Source organism: Ovis aries, chromosome 1 (genome assembly GCF_016772045.2).
Source record: "Ovis aries strain OAR_USU_Benz2616 breed Rambouillet chromosome 1, ARS-UI_Ramb_v3.0, whole genome shotgun sequence".
Lineage (NCBI taxonomy): Eukaryota > Metazoa > Chordata > Mammalia > Artiodactyla > Bovidae > Ovis > Ovis aries.
This window is the reverse complement of record NC_056054.1, coordinates 250,096,560-250,124,537: the sequence shown is the minus strand read 5'-3', so window position 1 is coordinate 250,124,537 and position 27,978 is coordinate 250,096,560. Positions and strand designations below refer to the sequence as shown.

The 27,978-nt window shown below is 41.8% G+C and overlaps 1 protein-coding gene and 1 long non-coding RNA gene across 3 annotated transcripts in view; one reads left to right on the top strand and one right to left on the bottom strand.

Annotated features, from left to right (window-relative positions):
* NMNAT3 (nicotinamide nucleotide adenylyltransferase 3) overlaps positions 1-27,978 on the bottom strand; it is a 123,498-nt gene that overhangs the window by 11,495 nt on the left and 84,025 nt on the right. For both annotated transcript variants that reach the window (XM_004003880.6, XM_060395257.1), the window contains exon 3: positions 2,662-2,845. In XM_004003880.6, coding sequence (XP_004003929.2) covers positions 2,662-2,845 — 184 coding nt within the window. The remainder of the gene's footprint in view (positions 1-2,661; positions 2,846-27,978) is intronic.
* The window catches only part of LOC121817255 (uncharacterized), a 98,730-nt gene that overhangs the window by 40,016 nt on the left and 30,736 nt on the right, over positions 1-27,978 (top strand). The window contains exons 5-6 of the long non-coding RNA XR_006057085.2: positions 1,601-1,656; positions 2,303-27,978. The exon at positions 2,303-27,978 is cut by the window's right edge and continues 17,893 nt beyond it. This is a non-coding gene — a long non-coding RNA (uncharacterized LOC121817255). The remainder of the gene's footprint in view (positions 1-1,600; positions 1,657-2,302) is intronic.

Sequence of the window (27,978 nt, the reverse complement as noted above, 5' to 3'; positions counted from 1 at the left end):
GGCAAGAATACTGGAGTGGGTAGCCATTTCCTTCTCCAGGGGATCTTCCCAAGCCATGAATCAAACCTGGGTCTGATGTACTGCAGGCAGATTCTTTACCATCTGAGCTACCAAGAGGATACTAAATGGAGCAAAATGGTGGGAGCATTTTAGAGCATTCCACCATGCTTCTAGAATCACCTCACTTTACAATTTTAATCAGATTTTCAATCTTAAAAAGTGTTTTTGATCATTTTAGGAAAACATTAGTAACTGAACAAAATTTCTAATGAAGGCCACTCCAAATACTGAAAAGACTCTCAACTGGCTGATAAAACAGTGCTGTCTTTGTCAGTGGATTCTCAACCTCGGCTGCACAAAATAAGCCATTTGGGAACCTTTAAAATATCCATGCCTAGACCCTGCCTATTACCCTAGAAAAATCATAAGCTTGGGTAGGAGAGGTTGAACATTTAAAAAAAGCTTCCCAGGTGAGTCCAACAGCCAGGATTGGGACCACTGGTTTGGATCCATCCCGGTATTAATCATAAAACATGATTCACACACTTGGTGACTGAGACTGTGGGCCTCAACCCTGGCCACACATTAGAATCACTATGGAGCTCTTAACAATCCTGACGCCGCATCCCAGACCAATGACATCCCAGTCTCTGGGGTAAGACTCAGGCTTCTGTGCTTTTGAAAGCTCTCTTGGTGATTCGGTGTGCAGCCAGGACTGAGAAGCATCTGTCTAAAGCATACAGTAAAAGGAGAAAAAGAATGCATCCTGTAAATCTTAGGCCTGCATTTTGTGGCAGGATATTAATATGTGGTACTGCGGTCAAATCCTGTTTACCCGTGAATGGCTTATCTGTTATGAGAATAAACTATGGGCCAGTTAGGGACACAGGGAAGGTATTCTTTACCAACTGAGGTGGAATTGCAGGCAGATTCTGAGCTATCAGGGAAGTCCCAAACATTGTTAAGCACCTATTATAAACCAGGTGTGCACTTTCCTGGTATCTAGGCTAGTAAAGAGTCTGCCTGCAACGCAGCAGACCTGGGTTGGGACGATCCCCTGGAGAAGGGCATGGCAACCCACTCCAGTATTCTTGCTTAGCAAATCCCCATGGACCGGGGAGCCTGGTGGCCTACGGTCCATAGGGTCGCAAAGTGTTGGATAGGGCTGAGTGACTAAGCAGAGCACATAAGCCAGGTGTTTCCCTGCACCACCTCATTTAAAGTACACAGTATCCCAGTGAAGTGGATGATGTCATCCCTATCTTATTAGTTGAAGAGAGAGCCCGTCTCACTTACCTCAAGTCAGTTCACTAGTAAATTTGGCTCCAAGCTCTGGGCCCGAGGCCTCAGCGCCTCCCACAGGGTGGAGGAGGACCGAGTCTCTGCTTCTGACTGCATGCTGCTGCTAAGTCACTTCAGGACTAAAGCTAAATGATTTGTTGTATTATCTGTTTCTACTCCCCTCTGTTAGCCTAAACGAGAGCTGACTGCATTGTTTATTCTAAAAGGATGATCTAGGTGTAAATTTATTCCTTATGTTAAAAAAACAGCATATATCTAACAATTATTTCATATTTGCTCTCCTTCAATTTGGCAACAGATATTGAAGAAGCACTGTAACTGAATGCTTCTAGCTGGTTCTTTCCCCCATAAAGGGTAAGTAATGAGAACAGGATATGGAAACTAAATGTTTACCTTCTTTTTTTTTTTGCTAAAGGTAAGCATTTTTCTCCCAAGTGACTTTCAAGAGAAGTAAAAAGTAAACACCGAATGTGGGCAGGCCTGCCAATGTTTCAGCCTGGCCCCTCGTGTCTAGTCTCTGACAAGTCTAGAGCTCCCTTATGAATAAAAGACAGCCCACAGTCTGCAGTCCCTTCCAGCCGAGCTGCCTGTCGTCAGTGACAGGCAGACCCGCCTCTCAGTCCCCTCTGGCAGGCAGGACAGTTGGGGTTTCCTGCTTCCCTAGCAAACTCCCAAGGTTTCCCAGACACAAGTCAGAGACAGACTGTCCTCATATACAGGGCTTGCTGGGGCTTTTAAGCAGCTCCATTACTTATGCTGAACACTGTAGCAATTCTAAAAGAAAAAAAAAATCCTGTGTAACTATCTCTAGATTCATAGTTCTTTTTAAAGTCCAGATTTAGAGAACCCAGAATTTGTACAATTAGAAAAGGTGGCCCATTATGTCGATGCAGTTTTCAAACCTAGTGGATGATGACAATAATAAAAGGTCTCATTTACTGTGTACGATTATGTGGTTCTGGGTCAGAAAAATGATTTACATTTTTGTGATCCTTGTTAGGTTATACTGTCCCCATTTTGCATGTGAGAAATGTGTCCTGGAGAAGTCATCATGTGTCTAATGTCAGACAGCTACTGAGTGGTAGTCCTGGACTCTGGATGCTTCAGCCTTCTGAATCGAGACTGGGCTTTTCCACAGAGTACCCTGAAGGGTAGTGGTTTGTGATTTGCTTACTCAGAGTCCCTCTGAGACGGTGAAGGTGTCGGTCTCTCTCGCTCTAAGGATAAACACTTGCAGGACTTGGGTGCAAGGATCTGGCTGAAGCCCCACTCAACCCTCCATCCGTGCCTCCCACCCCGTGGGCTCTGCGGACATGATCGGGGCCCCTGCCCGTCCCACCCGCGCATGCCCGCTGTTACCTCAGCACCTTGACTGTCTCCATCCACTGCGCCTGCTCGCTCTCCCAGGAGTCCACCCGGATCCAGTCAGACGTCTGCAGGGCCAGCCGGGCCATGGCCACGCGGTGCCGGGCAGACACAAGGTCTTTCTTCCCGTAGTTGTCATTGACAGGAGAGATGATACCCCCGATCACCCGGTACCTGCCTAGGCAGGGGAGAGCAGGGGTGTTGCTGGTACAGGGGCTTGCCACCCGGCCGCTGGAGTCCAGGCAGGCACTAAAAGTCTCGGGGCTTCATCCTGAGTGGGAACAAACACTGGCATTCTCTGCTGGGGAGGTCAGCTCCCTTGGGTCAGGTCAAGGTGCTGCCTTAGGCATCACGTGCCTCTTCTCCAGAGTCTTCTACGCCCTGGAGTACTGGAGAGCGGGCGGGGAGGGTCGGGCTGAGGCCAAGGCTCCCAGGTGGCACTGTGGACAGTTAGGGTCAGAACACGTTAGGGGAATACAATGACTCCCCCTGTGTGGGCCTCCTCTAATCACGTATGGGACAATAGCTACACATGGCTTCTTAGCTCAAATAGGAGTTTCTGTGGATCAAAGACAAAGGGATGACATGTCCCCTGGAGCAGGTGGGTGGGTGAGGGGATGCAAACTGACTGCACAGGGCCACCACTGGCTTTGGAGGACTGTGCTGCTAAGGGAGGGAAGACCTACTTCGACAATGACGTGGGCCATCTATGAACCATGCTGCATGGCTCAGCGACAGGAGAACAGGGTGGTACAGATTTAGAGCTGCAGTGAACTGCAGAAGCTATAGGGAACCATCGTGGAAAGAGCATGAATGGGGCTCAGAGAGACTGAATGGGACTCGGGTGGGAGCTCTAGTTCCATCACTCGCTAGGAGGCCTTAGGCAAGTTACCAAGATATTTGAAAGAATAAAATGCTGGGTCAATTGAGCTTCAGTTTTCCTTTCTGTAAAATGGGATAATAGCTCCTTGGCAGCACCTTGTGGGAAGGATGAAATATAATATCTATGAGGGGAGTTAATATTTTAACTTAGTACATGATATATTAAAAATTGTATTATAAGATATACACATGCACATAACAGAGCATGAAAAAATACAGTTTTACAAAGAGTTATAAAAACATCCTGTTCTAATCCTCACCCAGGTTAACACGCAGAAGTTCCTTATCACCCCCCCCCCCCCCACACTGATGAAAGCTGATCGGTATTCTCACTTTTCTTCCTGTGCACACAAGCACCTAATGCAGAGAGCTGACTCATTGGAAAAGGCCCTGATGCTGGGAAAGACTGAGGACGGGAGGAGAAGGGGACGACAGAGGATGAGATGGTAGGATGGCATCACCGACTCGATGGACATGGGTCTGAGCAAACTCTGGGAGCTGGTGAAGGACAGGGAAAGCTAGCATGCTGCAGTCCGTGGGGTCACAGAGTCGGACACAACTGAGCGACTGAACAAAGATCAACAACAATTCTCCCTTTTTCATAATTCTCTTGCTTTCCTTTATAACTTTACCATGTATTTATGCAGCCTGAAAAAACAAAGATTTTTGCCTGCTTTTGAAACTTTAAAAAAATGGAATCATACTGAATTGTTCTTTCAATAAAGCTTTTTGTTTTGTTAATAAAATTCATGTAGTCCAACCAGTTTTATTGCTACATAATATTCCATTGAATGATTATATACCAAATAATTGATCTGTCTTATTGTTGATAGATTTCATTTGATTCTGGGTTTAGACAATTACCAACAATGCTGCTATGAAAATGCTTACACAAGTCTCCCTGTGTGCACAAGCATATATTTCTTAGGATATGTACCCTTCCTAAGAGTGAAACTGCTAAACCGTTGGGTAGATGTATTTGCAGCTTTACTAGATAATGCCAAACAATCTTCTAAAGCGGTTATAGATATTTACTCTCCAATCAGCAGTGTATGAGCATTTCATTTGCTCCACACCATCGAGCAAATAACCATACAGAGTTATTGTCAGGATTTTCCCATCTGATGGATGTATAGTTATGGCTCATCATGATTTTAATGTTCCTTTTTCTGCTTACCAATGAGCCTGAGCATTTATTCATATATATTATTAAGCATTCAAGCTTAATTTTTTGTGAAGTGCCTGTTTAAATCTTTTGCGTTTATTTCAGGTTTCTGCCTTTTTATCATTGATTTGTAAAGTTCTTCATCTATTTCAAATATTGGCTCTTTGTTGGTTGGTTATATGTGTCCTAAGTAACTTCTCTCACTTGTCTTATTGTTCTTTTTGTGGAATCCTTTGCAAACGAATGTCCTGAATTTTTATGTAGCTGGGTTGTTAGGTTTTTTCCTTTATGGCTAGTGCATTTTGTGTTATAAAGGTATTTTCCTGTATTATCTCATAAAGTGTTATAGTTTTGTTTTTCACATTGGTGTCTTTGCGCATGACGGGTGTCCTATTAAAAGTATTTTCCATTTGGATAGTCAATTACTCCAGCATCATTTACCAAAAAGACCCTCCGCCCCCCTGCTGTGTGGTGTCACCACGTGGGATTCCTAGTGTCCATCTGTGAACCAGCTGCTTTCTCCGCTCTGTTATGTTCTGTGGTTCTATTTACTATTTACTGTCCCTAGACAACGTCACACTGCCTTGTTTAATAGAGCTTTAGTACACTTCTTAATGTGATTAAGTACATCTTCCTAACTCCTTCTTCTTCGAGTGTTTCAGCAATTCTTGACTCTATACTTTCCATGTAAATTTTAGAAAGCATTTGTTAAGTTCCGCAAAGATGAAACAGCCCCCCAAACCTGCTGAAATTTGATAGGCATTGGATTAAATCTATAATTCAATTTAGGGAGAACTGACCTTTTTATAATATTGAGCCTTCCATTACATGAGCATGTTATATCTTTCCATTTGTTTAGGTCTTCCTAAGTATTTCTAAACAAAGTCTTACAATTTTTCTTGTACAGCACTTAACACGTCTTTTGTAAGATTTATTTCTAGATTCTTGATATTTTTTGATGCCACTATAAATGGTACTTCTAAAAAGTACCTTTTTTCCTCCTTGTTGATATGCAGAAATATAACTGATTTACGTGTATCTTGAATGTGTATCTGGTAAGCTTGCTAAATTCTCTCATTAATTCTAATAGTTTACCTTCAGAGTCTTAATCTTCTATGTGCAAAATACCAACGATTTTACTGTTTCATTTTCAATTCTTTTACACTTTATTTTTCTTGTCGCATTGTTTAAGACCTCTAGTATTATGCTGAATAGAGATGGTATTAGCAGGTATCCTGTATTATGCCCACTACCAGAGGAAAAACTTCCAAGCTCTGTTATTACATATGATGTTTGCTATAAGTTTTCTGTGGATATCCTTTCTCACGTGTGGCAGAGAACATGCTATGTGTTCATTAGGACCCATTTTTATTTTTCCTCTTTCAGAGCTTACAGGAAGCTAATATTTCTGTTTCCCTTGAAATTAGGTTGGGTTTTTGTGATTTGACTGAGTTATAGTCCCTGATGGCCAGCTGGTAAAGAATCTGCCTGCAACGCAGGAGATGCAGGAGATGTGGGTTTGATCCCTAGGTAGGGAAGATTCCCTAGAGGAGGGCATGGCAACCCACTTCAGTATTCTTGCCTGGAGAATCCCATGGACAGGGGAGCCTGGTGGGCTACAGTCCACAGGGTGGCAGAACTGGACGTGACTGAAGAGACTGGGTCATGGGATGTGGGTGGAAGTGATGTAGCACCATGTAGACCTGGCCATAGAAACCCTTGCATGACCCTCCAGCTCTTCATAGTGGACCTGAAAGCTGCTATTAAGACAGCAAAGCCTATGGGACCTATCAGGATCCCTGAGATACAGGGATTCCTTCCTGAGCTTGGGAGGAAACTATCCTGCTGATCTTCTGAACCTATGTGGGATTTATCTGGTGAGAGATAAACCTTGTTTAGTGTGTTAAGCTCCTCAACTTGTGGGGTTTGTTTCTTCAACCAGCATGGTCTGTCGTGACAAATATGCTATTTTAAAAGAGCTGTTTAATGTCCAAAATATAATAAAAACCACATACAACTCAACAACAATAAAAACAAAATCCCAACTTAAAAATGAGCAGAGGAGGTGGGTGGACATTTTTCTAAAGAAGACATACAGAAGACCATTAGACACATGAAAAGAAGCTCAATGTAACTAAACATCAGGGAAATGCAAATCAAAACCACAGTGAGATATCACCTCATGCCTATCAGAACGGCTATTGTCAAAAAGACAAGAAATCAGTGTGAGAGAGGATCTGGAGAAAAGGGAACCCTCTTGCACTCTTGGTGGAGAAGACAGTATGGAGATCCCTCAAAAAAAATAAGAATAGAACCACCATATGATCCAGCTATTCTACTTCTGGATATTTATCTAAAGAATACAAAAAAATACTAATTCAAAAGATATACACACTGCTCTGTTCACTGCAGCACTGTTTACAACAGCCAAGATATGTTCCTAATCAGATGAATGGATAAAGAAGCTGTGGTAGGGGAGCCCATGTACATACATATCCAAATACACACATACATGCATACAATGGAATACTACTCAGGCATGAAAAGATGAAATCTTGCCATTTGTTACAACACGGATGGACCTTGAGGGTAATATGCTAAATGAAATAAGTCAGAAGAAAGATGAATACTGTATGATTTCACTCATATGTGGAATATAAAAAATAAACTAAAAAAACAAAACAAAGCAAATGAACAAACCCAACAAAAAGAAACACAAACAGAGAACAGAGTAGTGATCCCCAGAGTGGGAGGGGTGGAGGGAGGGTGAAACGGGTAGAGGAGATCAGTGGTTTGGTGACAGCTGGGAACTAAATCTTTGACAGTGATGGTATGCATGTGTGTGTGCTAAGTCGCCTCAGTCGTGTCCAACTCTTTGTGACTCCATGGACCGTGGCCCATCAGGCTCCTCTGTCCATGGGATGCTCTAGGCGACAGTACTGGAGTGGGCTGCCATGCCCTCCTCCAGGGATCGTCCCAATTCAGGGATCAAATCTGCATCTCCTATGTCTCCTGCATTGGCAGGCAGGTTCTTTACTGCTACTGTGACCTGGGAAGTCTGGTGAGGGTATACAGAAGTAAAAATATAATGTTGTACACATGAAACTTGCATAATGTTATAAATCAATGTTACCATAATAAAATAAAAAAGATATCCTTAGCTATTCATAGTTTAAAAGCTTTTGTCATAAATGAATTCTTTGCAACTCTTGAAATGACTATGTGGTTTTTCTCCTTTAGTCAGTTAATATAGTGGATTGCATTGATTAACTTTCTAATCTTTAACATTGCATTCCTGAGATAAACAGTTAGGTCAAGATGTATTATCTTTGTAATGTGCTGATTCATTTACTCTGGTAATATTTATTTTAGGAAGCAAGAGAAGTCTATAATTTTCTGTTAATGTTCTAATCAGGTTTTGATATCAAGGTTATGATAGCCTGTTAAAAGCTGTTAGAAGTTCTCATTTTCTATGCTCTAAAAAAGACTGTATGGGTTTGGAGTAACATTTTCCCCTTAAGTGTTTGGTAGAAGCCACTGGTGAAGTCTTGTGAGGCTGGAGCTTAATTTGTGTGATTTTTTTTTTTTGACTACTGAGTTAATTTCTTTAATGGTTGTAAAATAATTCAGATTTTAATTTCTTCATTATAATTTTTGGCACCTTTCATCTTTCTAGGATTCTGTCCATTTTATCTAAATTTTGAAACGTACTGGCATAAGGTTGTTCCCAATATTCTCTTATCTGTTTAAGTGTCAATACCATCTGCAGGGATGTTCTTTTCATTCCTAATGTTGGTTGTGTTTCCATTCTTTTTCCTTGCTCGACCTTGCCAGAGGCTTGTAATCTTATTAGTCTTTTCAAAGGGCCAACCTTTGGCTATATTGAACTTCTCTGCTGAACGTTTGTTTTCCATTTCATCAGTTTCTGTTCTTATTTTTATTAATCCTATTCTCCTGCTTTCTTGGTGCTAGTTTGCTGCTCTTTTTCTAATGGTGATAGATGTGCAACTAACTAATTTGCCATTTCTCTTATTTTCCTAATACAATTAGGAACGCCTATATAGTTCTGGCTATAAAATTTCCCTATAAGCATGATTTTACTTGTATACTCGAAGCATGACTTGCATTTACTTTTTACTTGCATGTAAAGTTTTCATGATCATTTAGTTCAGAATACTTTCTATTTTTATACCTTTTCTGATCCATGAATTATTTACAAGTATTTTTTGTAATTACCCAAACAAACATATTGAGATTTTTGGTAATCTTTTTGTTACTGATTTCTGGCTTAGTTGCAACTGTGAAGAACATTATTGATTTCAATCCTCTGAAATGTGTTGATACTTGCTTTATGTCCTAGGAAATGATCAGTTTTAGTCAATGTTCCATGAGTACCTAAAAAATATGTGTTCTATGATTGCTGTGTGATGTTGTCCAACTACTCAATACTGCCAATTGCTTTTTAAAAATCTATGTGTTTTTTTTTGTCTGTTGTATTACTTACTAAAAGAGGCACGTTAAAATCTCCCACTATGACTGTGAATTTTTCCATTTTTTCTTTTTAGTTCTTTTAACTTGTGTTTCATATATTTTAAGGATATGTTACTTAGGTGCCTATATATTTGTGATTCTAACATATCTGTGAATCAGGTCTCTCTCTCTAGTAATCCTTTTTACTTAAAGTTTATATGCCTGATAGTAATATAGACCCTGGCCTCAATAGTGTAAGTTGTTTTAAAATTATTATTATTTGATCACACTGTACAGCATGTGGGATCCTAGTTCTCCAACCAGGGATTGAACTTGCACACCCTGCATTGGAAGCAGAGAGTCTTAAACACTGGACCACCAGGAAAGTCCCCAACAGTTTTATTTTGACTAGTATATGCATGTCATTTTTTTTTTTTACCTTTTTATGTTCAACTTTTCTATACTTTTGTTTTAGGCAAGTCTTTTGTAAATAGCCTATAGCTGGATTAAAAATAATTTTTTGGGGGTCAAGCTTGACGTTATTGACTCTTGCTTGGACTACATTAATTTACATTCAATGTGAATGCTAACAGATTTAAGTTTAAAGCTACCATTGTATATTTTCCTTCTTGTCACTTAATTTATGTTCTGGTTTTTTTTTTCCCCCCCTCTTGTCCTGCTTGTGTTTGGGCTTTTTTCTTTTTTTTTTCTCCTGGATTAGAATTAAGTGTAGTCTCACATCCAAAGTAAATAAAGACCTTTCCCCTGTTCCCGAATCACATGAGGACTGCAGAGCTCTGTCCATGCTAGTATTGTATATATTTTAAGCCTATTGTTTCCCCTTAGCCCATTAGAACTTATTATTCTGTTTTATACAACCAGTGCTCATTTACATTTATCCATGTATTTGACATTTTCTTTGCACTCCATTTCTCTTTGCATATGAGACCTGCTTTCTGGAAATCACTCTCCTTCTGACAAAATATATCCTGTAGAATTTTCTGAAGTTAGTGACTTCCTGCCTGAAAAGACATTTTCAAGATACTACTCTCATCCCCAAAATATTTTTGCACTGTATATGAACTAATTGGTTTGGCTATCACTTTCTATTCAATCCTTTGAAGTGACGGTTCTGCTGTTTTTTTTCTTTTAATTGATACTGTTATGAAACCATCTATAATCTAACTGCCATTTCTGTGAAGGTAACCTGTATTTTTCTGGTTGCTTTTAATATTTCCTTTGCCTACACAGGGGATTTCTGTTTACCCTGCTTTGGGATCTACAGATCTCTTAAATCTGGGCACTGGTATCTTTTTTATTAGACCTGGAAAATGCTTAGTTATCTCTTCAGAAAATGCCTCTGTCCCCTGTGCTCTGCCCTCTTCTAGCTGATTGTGTATATATAGCTCCCATGTCTCTTACTCTCTTTCCTGGAATTAGAAACAAATCTCTTTATCTTTTCACTCCATTCTTGATAGTTTCATCTGATCTATATTCCAATTCACTAAGTCTGTATTTCTCTCTCTCTAGTCTGATTCCAAATCATTCATTGAATTATTTACTTATTTTTTGAGTCTTCCAATCTATAGCCATGCAAACATTTCCATTTGTCTTGGTCTTCTTTGATTTCTTTCATCAGTATTTTATAATTTTGAAAATTATATAATACTTTGTTGAGTTATACCTAAGTATTTCATTTTCTTTAGATCAACTGTAAATGGTATTATGTTTTAAATTTTGGTCTTCACATGTTTGTTACTAGTACACATAAATGTGATTGATCTGGTGATTTTTAAAAAAGATTTATTTGTTTTTGGCTGTGCTGGGTCTTCATTGTGGTTCACCGACTCTTCATTGCTATGCATGGGCTTTCTCTGGTTGCAGTAAGTGGGGCTACTTTTCATTGTGGTGCACCGGCTTCTCATTGCTGTGTCTTCTCTTGTTGCAGGCTTTAGGGTGTGCAGGCTTCAGTAGTTGTGGCACAGAGGCTCCGTAGTTGTGGCTCAGCTCACAAGATCTAGAGGGCAGGCTCAGGAGCTGTAGCACACAGGCTTAGTTGCCCTGTGGCATGTGGGATCTTCCTGGACCAGAGATGGAATCTATGTCCCCTGCACTGGCATGCAGATTCTTGACCACCAGGTGAACCCTGTTGATCTTTATCTCACTTATTCTATGAAATTTAAAAAAAAATTAGATTCCTTGGCATTGTCTACATAGACAACCATGTCATGTGCAAATAGGGGAAGCTTTATTTCTTGTTTTCTATATGTATGCCTTCTATTTCTTGATTTTTTTCCCCTAAAATAACCATTTAGTGTTATAAATTTCCTTCTTGTACTGCTTTAGCTGCTATGTTATTTGCCATATTTTACTAATTTTTTGTGATAAAGAACAAGGTTTATTGTTGTTGGAGGTTGCATTTTTTTTGCGGTGGTAAAATATACATAACATTGACCATTTTAACCATTTTTAGCTGTACAGTCTAGTGATTTGCCATATTCGAATACGATGTATTTTCATTTTCACTCAGTTCTATGTTTTTAAAAATTTCTTTTGAGATTTTCTCTTTGACCCATGGATTATTTAGCAGTATGCTTAATATCCAAGTGTTTTAATATTTTCCTGTTGTTTTATTGATTTCAGTTTGATTCCATTATGGTCATAGACTGTAATCCAAATGATTTCATTTCTTTAAAAGTTGTTGAAGTTTGTTTTATGGCTCAGAATATGGCCTGTTTCAGTGACTGTTCCATGAGTCTTTGAAAAAAATGTGTATTCTGCTGTTATTGGTGGAGAGTTACATGCACATAAATTAAATCCTGTCGGTTGACAGTGTTATTCAGTTCTCTTATATCCTTGCTAATCTTCTGTCTAGCAGTTCTGTCAGTCTCTGCAAGTGGAGTACTGAAGTCCCAACTATGATGGTGAATTTGCTTATTTTGCTTCTCAGCTCTTACCAGTTTTTGCTTCACGTATTTTGAGACTCAGGTTTTGGTGCGCACACATTTAGGACTGTTGTGTCTTCTTAGTTGAAAGTACCTACTGCATAGCCCAAGGAACTCTGCTCAGTGTTATGTGGCAGCCTGGATGGGAGGGTGTACATGCATGTGTCTGGCTGAGTCACTTTGCTGTGCACCTGAAACTATCACGATATTGTTAATCAGTTATACTCCACTAGAAAAAAACGTTTAAAATATGCCACATAAAAAATTTAAAAATAAATTGTAATATCAGGAAAAAGGAGAGAAAATAAAAAGGGAAGACCCTTTCTGGGCTGACAGTGGGTGGGTGGAGGAATGAGCAACAGGGCAGAGAAGAGCTTGGGAGGTAAGTTTTGTGTGATGCAGCATTTAGATTTGAATTGAGGCTTGCTTCCTACACCCTTCTACCACCCCTCAGAGACAAAGTCTGGTGTCTGTTAGAGGGGGGAGGGCATAGTGAAGGGGTCCAGCTGGGTTTGGAAATTGCAGAAGAGACAGACACGCTTTTTGCTTCCCACCTGGAATTCTAGGAGAAGACCACATCCCATTGCCTTGTGCCAACACAGAATGGCACCAATACAGTGGAAATGGCAGTGTGGTGGGTGCAGGCAGATATGGTGTCAGAAAACACTCTCTCCCCTGCCTTCTGAGTTCCCCATCAGCTTTAGGAGGACATGGCAAAGGCCCATGAAAATCCCCAAGATTCCTCAAGAGGAGTACTCGAGGGGCGGGGTGCTGAGAATTAAAGGTCAGGAGTGATCCCAGGTGGGAGTACAGGGTACAGGTGTGCAGCCTAAAGCCAGGGGCCATGGCATTGGCAGCACCACAGAGAGCCCAGCGTGGGCCCAGATAGAAGCAGTAGTGCCTGAGCCAAGAGAAGCCAAGGAGGCTTCAGAAGTGGAGGCACAGAGGACAGAGGCTGATGCCCATGGTCAAGGGCAGATCCCTCAGCTGAAGGGCATTCAGATGCCAGGATGATAAGCCATCTCAAATGCTTAACTCACTCTTGGGAAAGTAGGCAGAAAAATATAAACTTGATTGCAAACTGACCTATAAGAAAATAAGTTTAAAATCAGAAGATAGTTACCTTAAAGTGGCATTTTTGTTTTTTTAATCATTCATGGAAATGGTGGTTTAGAACAAGTCGAGTGTTACAGAAAGGAAAGGAAGTTGTAATTCTGCACATGAGTCTCACATTACACATGGAGGGTATTAGTTCTTTCTCTTTTCCTCTTTAAAGGAAATGAGGGCTAGGAGAACTAACTCCTATTGGGTGTCAACTCTCTTGGGAAATTTACATCCATTTAATCTTCACCTTAATCTCTGTTTTTCAAGGGGTGGGAGGCCAGGGGCTCCTCCAGGCAGCTCTGCTGAGCATCTTGGACACTCAGGTGTCACCTGGGGTGGCTTATCTCATTTTGACAGGGGAGGTTATATACTGAGAAATCAATGCTTTGTTATAGTTCCCAGGAGAGAAGAGTCAATAAAAATAACAGTTTGAGCTAAAACTCCATCTTGCCCGCTAAATGGTTATGAATTTAAGTGTTTATCCTTCCCTACAATCCTACAATCCCTGTGTTGTCTCTTATGTGATCCCCTTTTTCCCTCTTGTTGGGTTTCCCAGGTGGCGCTAGTGGTAAAGATCCTGTCTGCCAATGCAGGAATCATAAGAACCATGGGTTCAATCCCTGGGTTAGGAAGATCCCCGGAGGAGAGCATGGCAACCCACTCCAGTATTCTTGCCTGGAAAATCCCATGGGTGGAAGAGCTGAGTGGGCTACAGTCCATAGGATCGCAAAGAGTCAGATACAAATGAAGCAGCTTATCACGCATGCAACTCATGCACTCCCTCCTGTTAGACGGAGGTACTTTTCCAGTGACCTCACTGTGGCCCAGACACACCTCTATTACAGCACTTCTATGATAATTATCTGTTTGTCTTTGTGTTTCCCATGCATGAAGTTGAGAGTTCCCTAAGGATGTGAGCCTATCATTTTATCCTGGGCAACATGGCCAGCACATCACTTAGCACGAAGCTATCCTTTCCTTACCTTGGGGTTATCATAGCGACATGTGGCTACGCGTTTAACATGGCAGAAAGAATTCCTTGCTTATCTCCACTCACTCTGGAATTCTTAACAAAATGGCAGAAAAGGAATAAAAGAAGTATGAAATCACAAGGAAAGAGAGTAGGGAAAGAAACAGCAACAGGAAAGGTCAACACAATTTTGGAAGCTGGTGAACTGATGAACAAGGGTACCAGAGCTGGCAGAGTCTGCAGGCAGGGGAGACAGGAAGGTGCAGACTGCCATGCATGGCACAAGCCCAGAGGTGCCAACAACCTCCCAGTGAGGGTGCCAGAGGGCCTGAACACAGGAGGACTGGCTGGGAGTTTGTCTAAGGAGCCCTTGGATCCAACTGATTACCTTATTCTCCCATCCTGGCAAAAAACCAGGATGCTTTCTGCCAAGGTTGGACCAGAGAGACCCCTGACTCCTGGGCATAGCTGAGTGGAGGAAGAATTACTGTCCTTAAGACAGGAGGGCCAAGTCTGGCTCCCAGAATACCAGATTGGAGCCATCTCTCTGGACACCTACAGACACATTCTGGGGTCTTGGACATGGGGGGTGGATATATACCATGAGGACCCCCAGCTTCACCCACACACCCACAGCTTCCAGATGACACTATGGGACTGATCTACAGATGGGAGTGGACAGCCCAGGGAGAGACCAGTTTAGAAAGGTGCTGATCATGAATGACAGAGATCAAAATAGCTGTCAGGAGGAGAGGAACTTGGAGGACATAAAGGCAGGGCAGAAAGCAAAAGGTAACTTCAAAAATCTTCAAATAATGTTTTCAGAAAACAGGGGGTGATATCCCATCCACGAAACAAGAACGGGATATTTTATAAAGGAACAATCAGAGAACAGGACAAAGCTCTTAGAAATTAAAACACTCAGTCTGACTTACCTTATTCTATATAACAGGTGCTAGGTCCATCTGTGAAACTACAGACAACCCAGTATTGTTCCCTTATGGCTGAGTAATATTCCATTGTATATATGTACCACATTTCCTTCATCCATTCATCTGCTGATGGACATATAGGTTGCTTCCATGTCTTGGCTATTGTAAACAGTGCTGCAGTGAACACTGGGCTGCATGTGTCTTTTTGAATTATGGTTTTCTCAGGGGATGTGCTCAGTAGTGAGATTGCTGGGTCATGTGGGACAGATGACCCTAGTTGTGGGGCAGGAATAGAGATGCAGAGATAGAGAATGAACTGTGGATGTGGGCGGTGGATGAACTGGGAGATTGGGATTGACATACATGCACTGCTATGTATGAAACAGCTAGTGGAATTATATGCAGCGCAGGGAGCTCGCTATACATGATACACGAGATCCTCTGTGATGACCCAAATGGGTAGCATGTGGTGGTGGGGGGGAAGTGGAAGGGAGCTCCAAGAGGGAGAAGAATGTGTATACATATTTATTCACTTGCTTGTACAGCGGAAACTAATGCAACATTGTAAAGCAACTATACCCCAATTCAAAAAAAATACTCGCTCAGTTGACAATATTCACCAACTGCCTATCACATGCTAGGTGCTGGGCTGGGTGCTGGGGAAATACAGTAGGGATGAGGCAGACTAGTTTTTGTCTTCAAGGAGCTTACATGCTGGTGGATGACAGCAGCAACAAAATAAGTTGGAAGAACTGGAAGGTACCTTAATGGTACAAATCTTAATGCTAATTGGTACACATTTTAATGCTAAAAAGAAGATAAATTTAAAAGATCTGGAAGGTCCAGTGTCTAACTAATAGAAATCCCTAAAAGAGAGAACAGAGGAGAAAAATATCAAAGGAATAATACAAATATCTCCCCAGACTAGAAGGCGTCTGAGAAGTTTTCAGAGTCCAAGGATCTCTAAGTGCTCAGCACTTTGAATAAAAGAAGCTCCACACACTGGCAGACCACTGTAAAATTTCAGATTACCAGGCTTAAAGAGAAGATTCTAAGAGCTCCTAGAGAGAAAGTAAGAGATCGACTGCACTGGACTAGGACAGCGCTGGACCTCTCAACAGCAGTTCTGGGATCCAAGAGGCAATGAAGCAAAGTCTTCAGATATGAAAGGAAAACTATTTCCAGCATGGAGTTCTTTATTTGGTCAAGCAGCCAATCAGTTAGGATGGGGCTGGCAAACTTTTTATATTAAGGAACAGATATTTAATAGTTTAGGCTTTGTGGGCCACATATAGTCTTGGTGGCACATTCCTTTTTTAAAGCACCTCTTTAAAATGTAAAAAGATCATTTTTAGCTCACATGAAAACAAGCTACAGGCCAAATTTGGCCCATGGGCTATAGTTTATTGACCTGTCAACTGGAGAATGGGATTAACTTGCATTCATATATGTAAGGTCTCAGAAACTTTATCTTCCACAGATTCTTTCTCAGAAAGATGCTGAGAGGATGCACCCCACCAAAAGAGGAGTACAAACAACAAAAAGGAGAAAATAATCTCCCAAACAAAATAACTCCCCCAGAAAATCCGCTCCCTCCGAACAAAACCAAAAAAAACAAAAAAACAAAAAAACAAAAAAACCACACAGAAAGCATGGAAAGCATGGGATGCAAGAAACAAGGGTTCCAAATCAGGAGACAGGCAAAGGCAGTCCCTAGGAAAACAGTGATGGGAAACCCTCAGTTGACAGTGGGGTAGCAGGCATAGAGATCTAGCTGTCTAGATAGGAGCTGAAGGCTTCCTGGAAGTATATGAGCAAAACAAAACGGAACAGACAGATTACCATGAGTCTGTTTGTTCTAAGAAGAATTTTAGAGAATTTTTCTGAGGAAAATTTGGGACTAAATTAGTGGTAAGTATAAGGGAACTGGATGTGAGAGTTGGACTGTGAAGAAGGCTGAGCGCCGAAGAATTGATGCTTGTGAACTATGGTGTTGGAGAAGACTCTTGAGAATCCCTTGGACTGCAAGGAGATCCAACCAGTCCATTCTGAACGAGATCAATCCTGGGATTTCTTTGGAAGGAATGATGCTAAAGCTGAAGCTCCAGTACTTTGGCCACCTCATGCGAAGAGTTGACTCCTTGGAAAAGACTCTGATGCTGGGAGGGATTGGGGTCAGGAGGAGAAGGGGACGACCGAGGACGAGATGGCTGGATGGCATCATGGACTCGATGGACGTGAGTCTGAGTGAACTCCGGGAGATGGTGATGGACAGGGAGGCCTGGCGTGCTGCGATTCACGGGGTCGCAAAGAGTTGGACACGATTGACCGACTGAACTGAACTGAACTGAACTGAACTGATAAGGGAACCAAGGAAACAAATTAATGGGGAAATTATTAACTCTAGGAAAATCCAAAGCTTACAGAGGAGGCAATTACATAAAAGGAGAATTTAGCATTCATAGCTCCACCCTCACATTCATACTTCACCTCCACCACATGCTCCCAAATTGATTAGTTCACAACTTTGGGTTCAAATTAATATTTATTGTTTATATTTGTGTCTGTATAAATAGTATTAACTTAATAGTATTTTTTTTCTTTTAATAATTGGAAGATAATATCTAAATAGATAATGTCTAAATCTGAAAATTCAAGAAACAACAGTGTAAAAATATTATTTGGAAACAGGGAGTGAGAAAACAGCTTAAAAAAAAATCAAAACTTATTGCTCTGGGAACCAGGAATCAGTGCTGGAGAAGAATGGAACAAGTACTACTATAAGTCTTATAGTAATTTAACTTTTATTACATAGGTTTATAAATATATGGACTTCCCTAGTGGTTCAGATGGTAAAAAAATCTGCCTGCAATGCAGGAGACCTGAGTTTGATCTCTGGGTCGGGAAAATTCCCTGGAGAGGGAATGGCTATAAATATACACAATAAATTTTAAAATTAATGCATTTCATAGAAATATTATATTTTAGTATACTAACAGTGTAAAGAATCAAAAATTAACAGAGGATAATATCATTTATACTTTGGTTAATTTTTGGCTAACTTTGTGTTTTTCTTCTATTTCTTCATATAATGTAAATTCAATTTGGTATCTTCTTTATTTAGATTATATCAAAAGTATTTTTCTTGGTCATTAGTACTCTGAAAATGCCATTTGTCATAGCTGCATAGTAATAGAGATTTTTAAAAAATTTATGATAGAATCAATACATTGTGATAATCTTTGTAGATCTTGGTTGCAAGTTTTGGATACTTTTTTTCACATTTATATGATGATGTTTTTTTTTTTTTAAGTTTTGAACACATTTTTAAGGTAAATTATCAGAAAGGAAAACTACTGGTTTTACTATTTTGTGTGCTTTTGCCACATCTTGCTAAACTTCTTTTCAGAAATTCTGAGTAAGGGGAGAGAGACTGCAGCAGAGTATGAGACAGCTCATCTCTCTCCACATAGTCAATACTGGTCAGACTGGGAGTACTCAATTTAAAAACACTTGCCAATTTGTAGGAATTTCCTGGTGTTTAATATTTGCATTAATAAAAATGGCTTGAGTAATTTTTATTGTTTATTAGATATTTATATTTCTCTTGAACCTCCTGCTCATATTTGTTGCTCATTTGTCTACTGATGTGTATGAATTCTTTTAAACAAGCATGTTAAATGTTTGCCTGTTGAGTCTTGGCAAACATATATAGAGAAGTTTCCTTCAGATCATGGACCTTCCCCAACTTCTGTCTAGCAGCTAGCAATTAGGTCCAGGTATTCATCCAACTGGGGCCTCCCAGGTGACTCAGAGATAAAAAATCCACCTGCTATTGCAGGAGACTCAGGTTCAATCCCTGGGTCGGGACATTCTCCTGGAGGAGGACATGGCAACCCACTCCAGTATTCGTGCCTGGAAAACCTATGGGGAGAGGGGCCTGGCAGGCTGCAGACCACAGAGTCACAAAGAGTTGGTCGTGACTGAGCGACTGAGCTCTCATGTATTCATCCAACTAGAACTCCTCATGAAAGTGAAAGTGAACGTGTTAAGTGTCTCAGTCGTGTCCAACTCTTTGCAACCCCATGGATGCAAAAGTGAGACATGACTCCGTGTTGGATGCACAGGACCCACCGAACCTGCCAGGCTCCTCTGCCCTTGGGATTCCCCAGGCAAGAATACTGGAGTGGGTTGCCATTTCCTTCTTCAGGGGATCTTCCTGACCCAAGGATTGAACTCTGGTTTCCTGTATTGCAGATGGATTCTTTACCACTTGAACCACCAGGGAATTAGAGAACTCCCCATATCCTCATTACTGCCTCAAAAGCCTCAAGTCTGCATGTCCAGGATACAGCTCTTCCTCATTTTATGATAAGGCTAGTCCAGATAAACCCATCATAAGATGAAAATATCATTTAGTCAAAAATGCGTTTAATACACTTAACCTACTGAACATCCTAGCTTGGCCTCACCTACCTTAAACACTCTCAGAATACTTACATTAACCTACAGTCGGGCAAGATCTTTTAACACAAAGTCAATTTTATGATAAAGGACTGCATATCTCCTGAAATTTAATGGATAATGTATTGCAGAATGATTGGATGGGTACAGAACTATTGTTAAGTATAGCAGCTGTTCACCCTCATGATTGCGCGGCTGACTTGGAGCTGTGGCTGCTACCACTTCCTAGCATCACAAGAGGACCCTTACGCACATCACTAGCCCAGGAAGAGATCAAAAGTCAAGATCTGAAGTACAAAGTCTACTACATATGCATCGATTTTGCACCATCATAAAGTAAAAAAACAGTAAGTCTAGGATTTCCCTGGTGGTCTGGTGGTGAAGAATCCGCCTTGCAATGCAAGGGACACCGGTTCAATCCTTAGGTCCCAGAAGATCCCACATGTTGCTGTGGAGCAACTAACCCTGTGCTCCGCAACTACTGAGTCCTTGAGACACAACTAGAGAATCCCTGCACCACAATGCAAGACCCGTCACGACACAAGGGAGAACCCGAGTGCTGCAACTAAGTCCCAACACAGCCAGATAAATAAATACATGTATAGTTTTATAAACCAAGAAACTGTAAGTCTAACCACTATTGGTCAGGAGCCTTCTGCATTTTCTTCTGTCGTTTTCTGATTGTTGCTGCTCTTCTCCTCAAGTCTTGCATTGGTTCTCTGTCTCATCTCATAATTTTCCTATCCTTACGTTTTCTTGTGTTCTGGAAGAATTCCTTGTGCTGGTGACCTAATTTCCCATTCAGTTGCCAGAAATTGCCTCCCTGTTCCCTGTCTCCACTGAGCATGAATGTGGTGATGACATTTTTCATTCCAGAAGCCCCTCCTTGTCCTCAAGCAGGCTACGCTTTATCACATTCTGCTCTTGAATCTCATAAGAACCAGACATTAAAAATTTTTATCTTTGTAAGCGGAAGGCTAGGTGGCCTGAACCTGCAGGGTAGGGCCTTCTTTGGCAATGCAATTCCTTTTATGATTTGTGACTTCTCTCTGACCAGTCAGCTGACTTCAGAAAGGTCTGTCAGTGGGAAGGCTGGATGACCCTCTCAGAGTCTGGGTAGGTCTTAGTTTCATTATTTTCTTCATAGCCAAAGGATTCAGGCAACACTTAGGCTTTTTGTAATCGTTCTTTCCATCTTAGAAGTATTTCAAGGGGGAGCTACAGGTCAAAGGAGACACCATTGACACAGATTTCTCCACTTCTAAGGTTTATCTGTAGCATTTTGCTGACTGAATTACATAAGGTAGGAAATTACTGATCTTTTTCTTCAAATACTTAGGTGACTTCCTCGTTTCCTATTTAACTAAATAATCTGTACCCCCATCACTGATTTTTTTGTTTTTCTCTTACAGCATATTTTCACATAGATTTTAGGTTTTGTTGTTCTGTCCTGAGTCCCTATCACACTCATTTAATCTGTTTTTCTTTTCATTTTTTTGGCCGTACCTCACAGCATGCAGGATCTTAGTTTCCCAACCAGGGATGGCACCCTTGCCCCCTGCATTAAATTGCAGAGTCTTAACCACTGAACCGTCAAGGTAGTCCCTAATCTATTTTTAAAATTACATTTTAATGTCTTAAGAGAGCTTTCTGAGCACATGGTTAGTCTTCCAGGAGAAAGTTGGCATACTTTTTTGAGTTAAATAAAGAAAAATACCGATTGGCATTACTAAAATGCCAATCAATGAATGCCAGTTCTCATGAGCAGTTGGTCATATTTCACTGGGTCAAGTCTCTCAGCAGAGGACAGAGCCAGTGCCTTCAGTATCCTTCACATTTTTGGTTCTGGTTAGCCCTGAGGGCAGATGTCCTTAGCTCTTTCTCATGTGAATGGATCTTTTTCCCCTCATATTTTCTCTCTCTCTCTCTCTATCAATATATCCCATTACATTGTATTATAGCTGTTATACAGAAAACTCTGTACTTTATTTTGAGTCTGGGCTGCACTACTAAACTTACTAGTTCTAGCAGTTTTCCAAATGCCTCTCCTGGATTTTCTAGTGATATAGTAATACCACCTGCAATAGTGAAAACTGAGTCTCCATTCCATAGTGATATTTCTTATTTTTGAATGATGCCATCAGAAAATGATAGTGGTGAGTAGGCATTCTTTTCTATTTTCTTGCTTCTGTGGCAAGGGTTCTGAAGGGCTGTTATGCCATTGTGTATCATGCTAAATAAGTATCCTAGTTCTAATTTACTAAGAGCTTATAAAAAAAAAAAAACCTTGAGTAGGTGCTGTACTTTTATAGAATGGCTTTTAAGTGTATATTGAGATAATGACTTAAGTTTCATAAAAATATATTGTCTTAGTAATGTGATATATTAATAGATACCTTTATGTTATACTGTCCTTGAATACTGGGATACATGCTACTTGGTCATGTTGAATTTATTCTTTTAGTAGCAATTTGATAACCTACTACTTTATATGGGTATTTTATACCCGAGATTATACTGTTAAACACTACCTATAATGTCATAATATTCTTATCTAATTTTCTCTGTTCTAGAAAATGAAATGGTAGATTGGATGATTAGTCCTAATTTCTCACTCTGCCATTATAATATTGCACACCCACACCTCTGCCACAGTCTCACTGAGGCAGAATGTACTTCCCCACCACATGACTTTGGGCTTGGCTGTGAGACTTTCTCTGGCCAATAAAAGATTAGCAGATGCAATATGAACAGAAACTTAAAACCTGCTTGCTTGGTGGCCATCCTGTGTACGTGCCATCCCCGTGAGAGAATAAATAAGGTAGCCACTACCCTCTTGTGTTCTCACAGTCCCCAGAATTATTTAAATGCCTTACACTAGTAAGAATTTGATAACATGAACAGTTCATGGTGCACGGCTGGCACTCAGCCATTGTAGAGCCCTGCTCTACTCCCTGGCCTGGCTGGTCAGCAGAGGAAGGAACTGTGATAAACATGGTCCCATTATCATCTCCCAGCCAACATACTCTTCTGGATCTGGCCAGTTCTCCATCTAGAGGTCCCTGGGTGGGCACGTTGCTTGGGGCAAAAGGTGTGTTTTCTGAGGCTGTGTTTTCACCTTGTGATCTGAGGGCACTTGGTCTTAGAGCCCAGCTACCAGGCTGTAAGAGCCCCAGCTAGCCTATGCAGAGTCCCCCTAGCATCGCTCTGAGTATCTTTAGAGTCAGTGTCCCATCTGATGTCCCTGGCAGTATCCAGCATCAACTGCTAGTCATGTGAGTGAAGAGGTCTCCAGCTGACTCGTGCTTCCTGCTGTCCACTCTTTCCTAGTCTTTGAGTCTTCTCAGCTGAGTCTTCCCAAACATTGTGGAGTGGAGACAAGCCATCCCCATGAAGCTCTGAGCATAACAAAGTGGTCAGTTGACACCATTAGTTTATGGTGGCTTGTTATATAGTAGTGATAACTAGAACAGGAAAAGAGATTCAGAAAGGTCATGTGATTTTTCCCATGGTTACTCTACCAGCAAATGGCAGGACTGTGATTTGAATGCAGGTCTGCCTGTGCTTTTTCTGTTGCACTATGCTGATGACCAACTGAGCTTTGGGGAGCCCTAAGGCAGCCTAAATCAACCCTGAATATTCATTGGAAGGATTGATGCTGAAGCTGAAGCTCCAATACTTTGGCTACCTGGTGCCAACTCACTGGAAAACACTCTGATGCTGGGAAAGACTGTAGGCAAGAAGAGAAGGGGATGACAGAGGATGAGATGGTTGGATGACATCACTAATAGACATGAGTTTGAGCAAGCTCTGGGAGATGGTGAAGGACAGGGAGGCCTGGTGTGCTGTAGTCCATGGGGTCACAAAGAGTCAGACACGACTTAGTGACTGAAAGACAACAACAAAGGCAGCCAGGTCTCAGAAGGTAGTCCCACCTCTGTCTGTGAACATCCCCAAACCAGGTCCGCTGGGCATATGACAGAGATTCTGCCTCTAGAGTAGACTCAGACAAATGAGACCATCTCCCCCAACAAGACTGGGCTTCAGTAGAATGTTTCTGCTGTTTAAAATGCTTAACAGCCTCACGAGCCAGGAAGCAGAGACTTAACAGCATCCCAAACAGTAAAGACTTCATTATTTCCACGGAGAGCGCTTTGGCACATTTATCAGCATGTTATTAAGAATTACCATACATATTTAAAACAAAACTACACTTGTCAAAACAGTTGAGCAAAGCGTTAGGTAATGCCAGCAGGCATCTGGCAGCCTCCAGTTCTGGGACTTTTGCCGGGCAAAGCTCACTGTTCCCCTGGGCACCAGCACAGTCCAACTCTTACCCACTTCAGGGACCCTTTTATCCATTTTCTTCTTTCTTCTGTTGTGGCTGAAAAGCATCCTGAGAAACAAAGCCCTGAAAGGCAGGAATCCTTTCAGAAATATCAGGAGCAACAATTGCAAGTGCTGTTAGAAATTAAGAAACATGGGAACGAGGAAAAGAAGCTGGAGTGACCATAAGCAGGTTGGTGCGGGGCAGGGGGAAGGTAACCTCTCAACTAGACTAAACTAAACTAAAGGGGGCTTCCCGGGTGGCACTAGGGGTAAAGAACCCACCTGCCAATGGAGGAGACATAAGACTGGGGTTCAACCCCTGGGTTGGGAAGATCCCCTGGAGGAGGGAATGGCAACCCACTCCAGTAGTCTTGCCTGGAGAATCGCCATGGACAGAGGAGCCTGGCGGGCTAAAATCCATGGGGTTGTAAAGAGCCAGATACAATGACTGAGGCAACTTAGCACACAGGCACCTGCCTTAACAGTGCAGTTCGTGGGCCTCCAAGCTAATGTCAGCAGCTCCTTTGCCTCTTTTCTATTTGATCATCCCTGTTTTCTCCAGACCTTAATCATAAAGAGGAGATCATTAGGCAATATTTAACTTAGCTCCTGATTTCTGCTTTACTAAACATACATAATGCCTTACCTAACCTGTTGATTCCTTTCCTCCATTAGGAGTAAAAATGAAGAATTAAGTAGTTAAAGGATGACTGACCCTCTACCCTGAGCTTCTGCTTAGTAAATTTACAGGTAGACCCAGACAGACCATGTGGGCAAGAGAACATCCAATTGCAGGAGGGCCACGCGAGCAAGACAGTGTCCCAAGGAAGATCTGGAGAAGTCAGCAGGTCTGCACGCAGTGCAAAGATGATGAAGAATTCGACCTCTCACTGACGATTAACTGAGATTATGTCCGCTTCTTTTCTCCTTTAAAAATTGTCATGGCTGAGCAGAACCTTTGGAGGTGGTCTCTGGACGTAAGTCCACCATCTTTCACCATTTCCCCAGATTGACAGCTTTTCTGAATAAAGTACTTTTCTTCTCTACTGAAGCTTGCCCCTCGACTTATTGGCTGAGTGGTGAGCGGACGAACCTATGTTTGGTTACACTAAGCCTAGTGAATATGACCTGGCTGAGGCTACTGAGGCTTTGAGGCCATTTTGGCATCTTTTCTCTTTTGGCATCGTCAGCTCTCAAGATTATTTAACAAGTTTTGCTCTTTTCTTCATGCGTTTGTTTGTTTCTTCAGCCAGATCACTCTTAGCTCTCATGGTCCAAATGAACTGGAGACTGCCTATTTATTGCTTTGCTCTGGGCACTGCTGGCCAGAGCACTCATCAATTTCCATGTCCACTGCAGGTCTCGATGGCAGAAGTCTGCAGCAGGGGGACGACCAGTTCAGCATTCCCAGGACCCCATGGAGAGTGAAGGCCCTCTGGCAGCATACCCGGCTGGCTGGGACCCTGGTGGCCGTTACCGGAAAAATGACCATCCTGCCTCTGGAGGCCTTGGTGTATGCTCCTCTTCTTCTGTCTGCCCTCTACTTCCCTCACTTCTTTCTGGGAAAGAGTCTTTCTGTCAACCAACAAACTCTTCCTGCACACGACAAAGCCCCCTCTGGTCTCAAGCCTTTCAGTGCTTGAGCTGGTCAGCGTGAGGTTTCTCTTTCTTTCCCTGCCAAATGTCCCAGTTTGGGTGTGCAATTTCTTAAAAAAAAAAAAAAAAACAACTTGACAGAGTAAACAACAAAGTGTTAATATTTCATAGAGTTTAAACTTCCTCTGGTCCTGGGTAGAAAGGACGTTTTGGTTTCCTCTCTCTTCTAACCCATTCTCTGCAATCATCTCCCCAAGCCTCAGACACTTGGCGCTGGTCCACTGACAGCGCCTTCTGTCTGAGCATCGACAAAGCCTCGGGTGGGGTGGCTGGCTCTGTGGGGTCCTGTGTGCTTGCAGGGTATCAGAAACTCTTTTTTTGCGTGTCTCTGTTTCCCATTATTTAACTCCTGGCAGCTGCATCTCTGCCTGCTGAATGGAATGACTATCCTTTTAGAGGAGAGTATTATAAAAAGAACTCAGCAGAATCTCAAATGCCAGGGTCTTGTGGCTTCTTGTTGAAGGCCTTAGATCTGGCTGGAATGTCATACAGGAAGCAAGGCAGTGGGGGGCAGGCTGCAACTGGGCAGTTCTGGCTCTGTGTGTAGCCCACTGAAGTGGGTCGTGGGAAAGCTGCCCAAACACTGCCCCGGGCAGCCTTGCCCCAGGCAGCCTCTGCATGTGGAATCTATACAAAGAAGCCCCATTTCCCATTAAGGAGTAACTGGTCTTGGGCAATCAGTCCCTTCAACTGTCCTCTCAACATAGGCTTTGTGGTGGCAGGAACTTGATGGTGAGCAGGCAGAGACACACCTGAGCTTCTGACCTGGGTCAACTTACTTAACCTCTCAGTTCCCCCATTCTCTCCTCCTGAACCAAATGAGCTCATGCAGTAGACAGAGACCAGTTCAGGGCAAACACATGGATGGAGAACATGCTAGAAATATCAGTTGAATCTGAATTCCCCTCTCCTTCTCTCCTATTTTCACTACAAGCACCATTTCTCTTAGTAAGGCATGAGGGGCTGGCTTGGCAGGCACTTTAAGCCGGATAATATGCACCAGCACTGTGAATTCTAAAATAAATACGGTGGGAGCCCTGCCCTCATGGAGGTTTAGTCCTGGTAGATGAAGAGTCACCATGGGATGGTCAATGTGGAGGAGATGTACACAGGGAGCCCTGAAGAGGCTCTGAACAGGCAGAGCAGATTTTCTGGACGGGGGCATCTAAACCAAGTCACGTACCATTGCTGAAGGCAGATGGTGACCTATGAAAGGTAAAGTCTTGTTAATCAAATCAATTCTTTCCATTCTAACTGTACTGAAAAGAGACTTAAAAAAATCTTCAGAACAACTGAAGCTTGATGACTCCTTGATTCTGTACTAATATCCTTGCCCATTTCTTGATACGTTTTCAATTTACCTTCATGGTAATTTACACTCAAGGAAACTGTCCAAGATCTGCTAAGGGATTCAATAGAATAGGTCATGGAGTTAAACGCTGTGGTGAAACCTAGGGCTTAATTTTATGGATAAAATTTAAATTGCTTAGCTGCCTTTTTGCATTATTCGTGTTAAGACTAATGGCTGCTCAGTGAGTGGGAAGAGATCACTGTAGGAATCAGGGGGCCATCTTGCTATTCTTTAAGCACATCTGGTGAGGCTGTGGACTCTGCCCTCGGGGTTAACAGATCTTGCATTGGGAAGAGATCTGAGCAGCCCACTAGCCCACCCCCACCACTGGGCCTGCTCCTGAAACTGCAGTAGGGGCAAGGAAACTGAAACTGGAATTCTTCCCAAGATCGACCTTGGGAGGAATGAGGGGGTGACAACATTTTGCCACCAGTGCTTTTTGGGTACTTCTCAAAGTGAGGTCTGCATTGATGTCAATATTAAAAATGCGTACGCCATGTTGCACCTGGAAGTGCTCTCTGGTTGTGAGATTTACAAACTCTTTATGAACTTTCATTTATCCCAAGCATCTCAGGTGAGTCTTAAGCATCAGTGGAGAAGCATGGGTCAGCAGTGACTGTAGGGGGACCACTTCCTTTCAGTTATTCATGGTGCTCTGATTAACCTAGCTCTAAAGTAACTGAACTCTAAGGTAAACAAGGACCACTTTGCTATTATGACCAAATGACCAATTTTATGAGAATGGAAAAAAAGGATAAAGTTAATTGTATCTCAATTTTAAAAATGTTTAGCTTTTTTTTTTAAGGATATGTATTTCTTAGGTTGTAAATGTTTTATATAGTTTAATGCAATTTCATTTTGAGGTTGGTTTCTAATGATAGCCTTAATTTACATGTCTAATATATGCATCAGTCAGTTCCGATTTATGTAAATGATAGATGATCCTATTCACTTGCAATAATAAGCCATAATTTAGAGCTGCAAAACTAACCTAAAGCTAACCATTCTCAGCAAGCACTAAAAAACTAGTCTCTGTGGGGAAA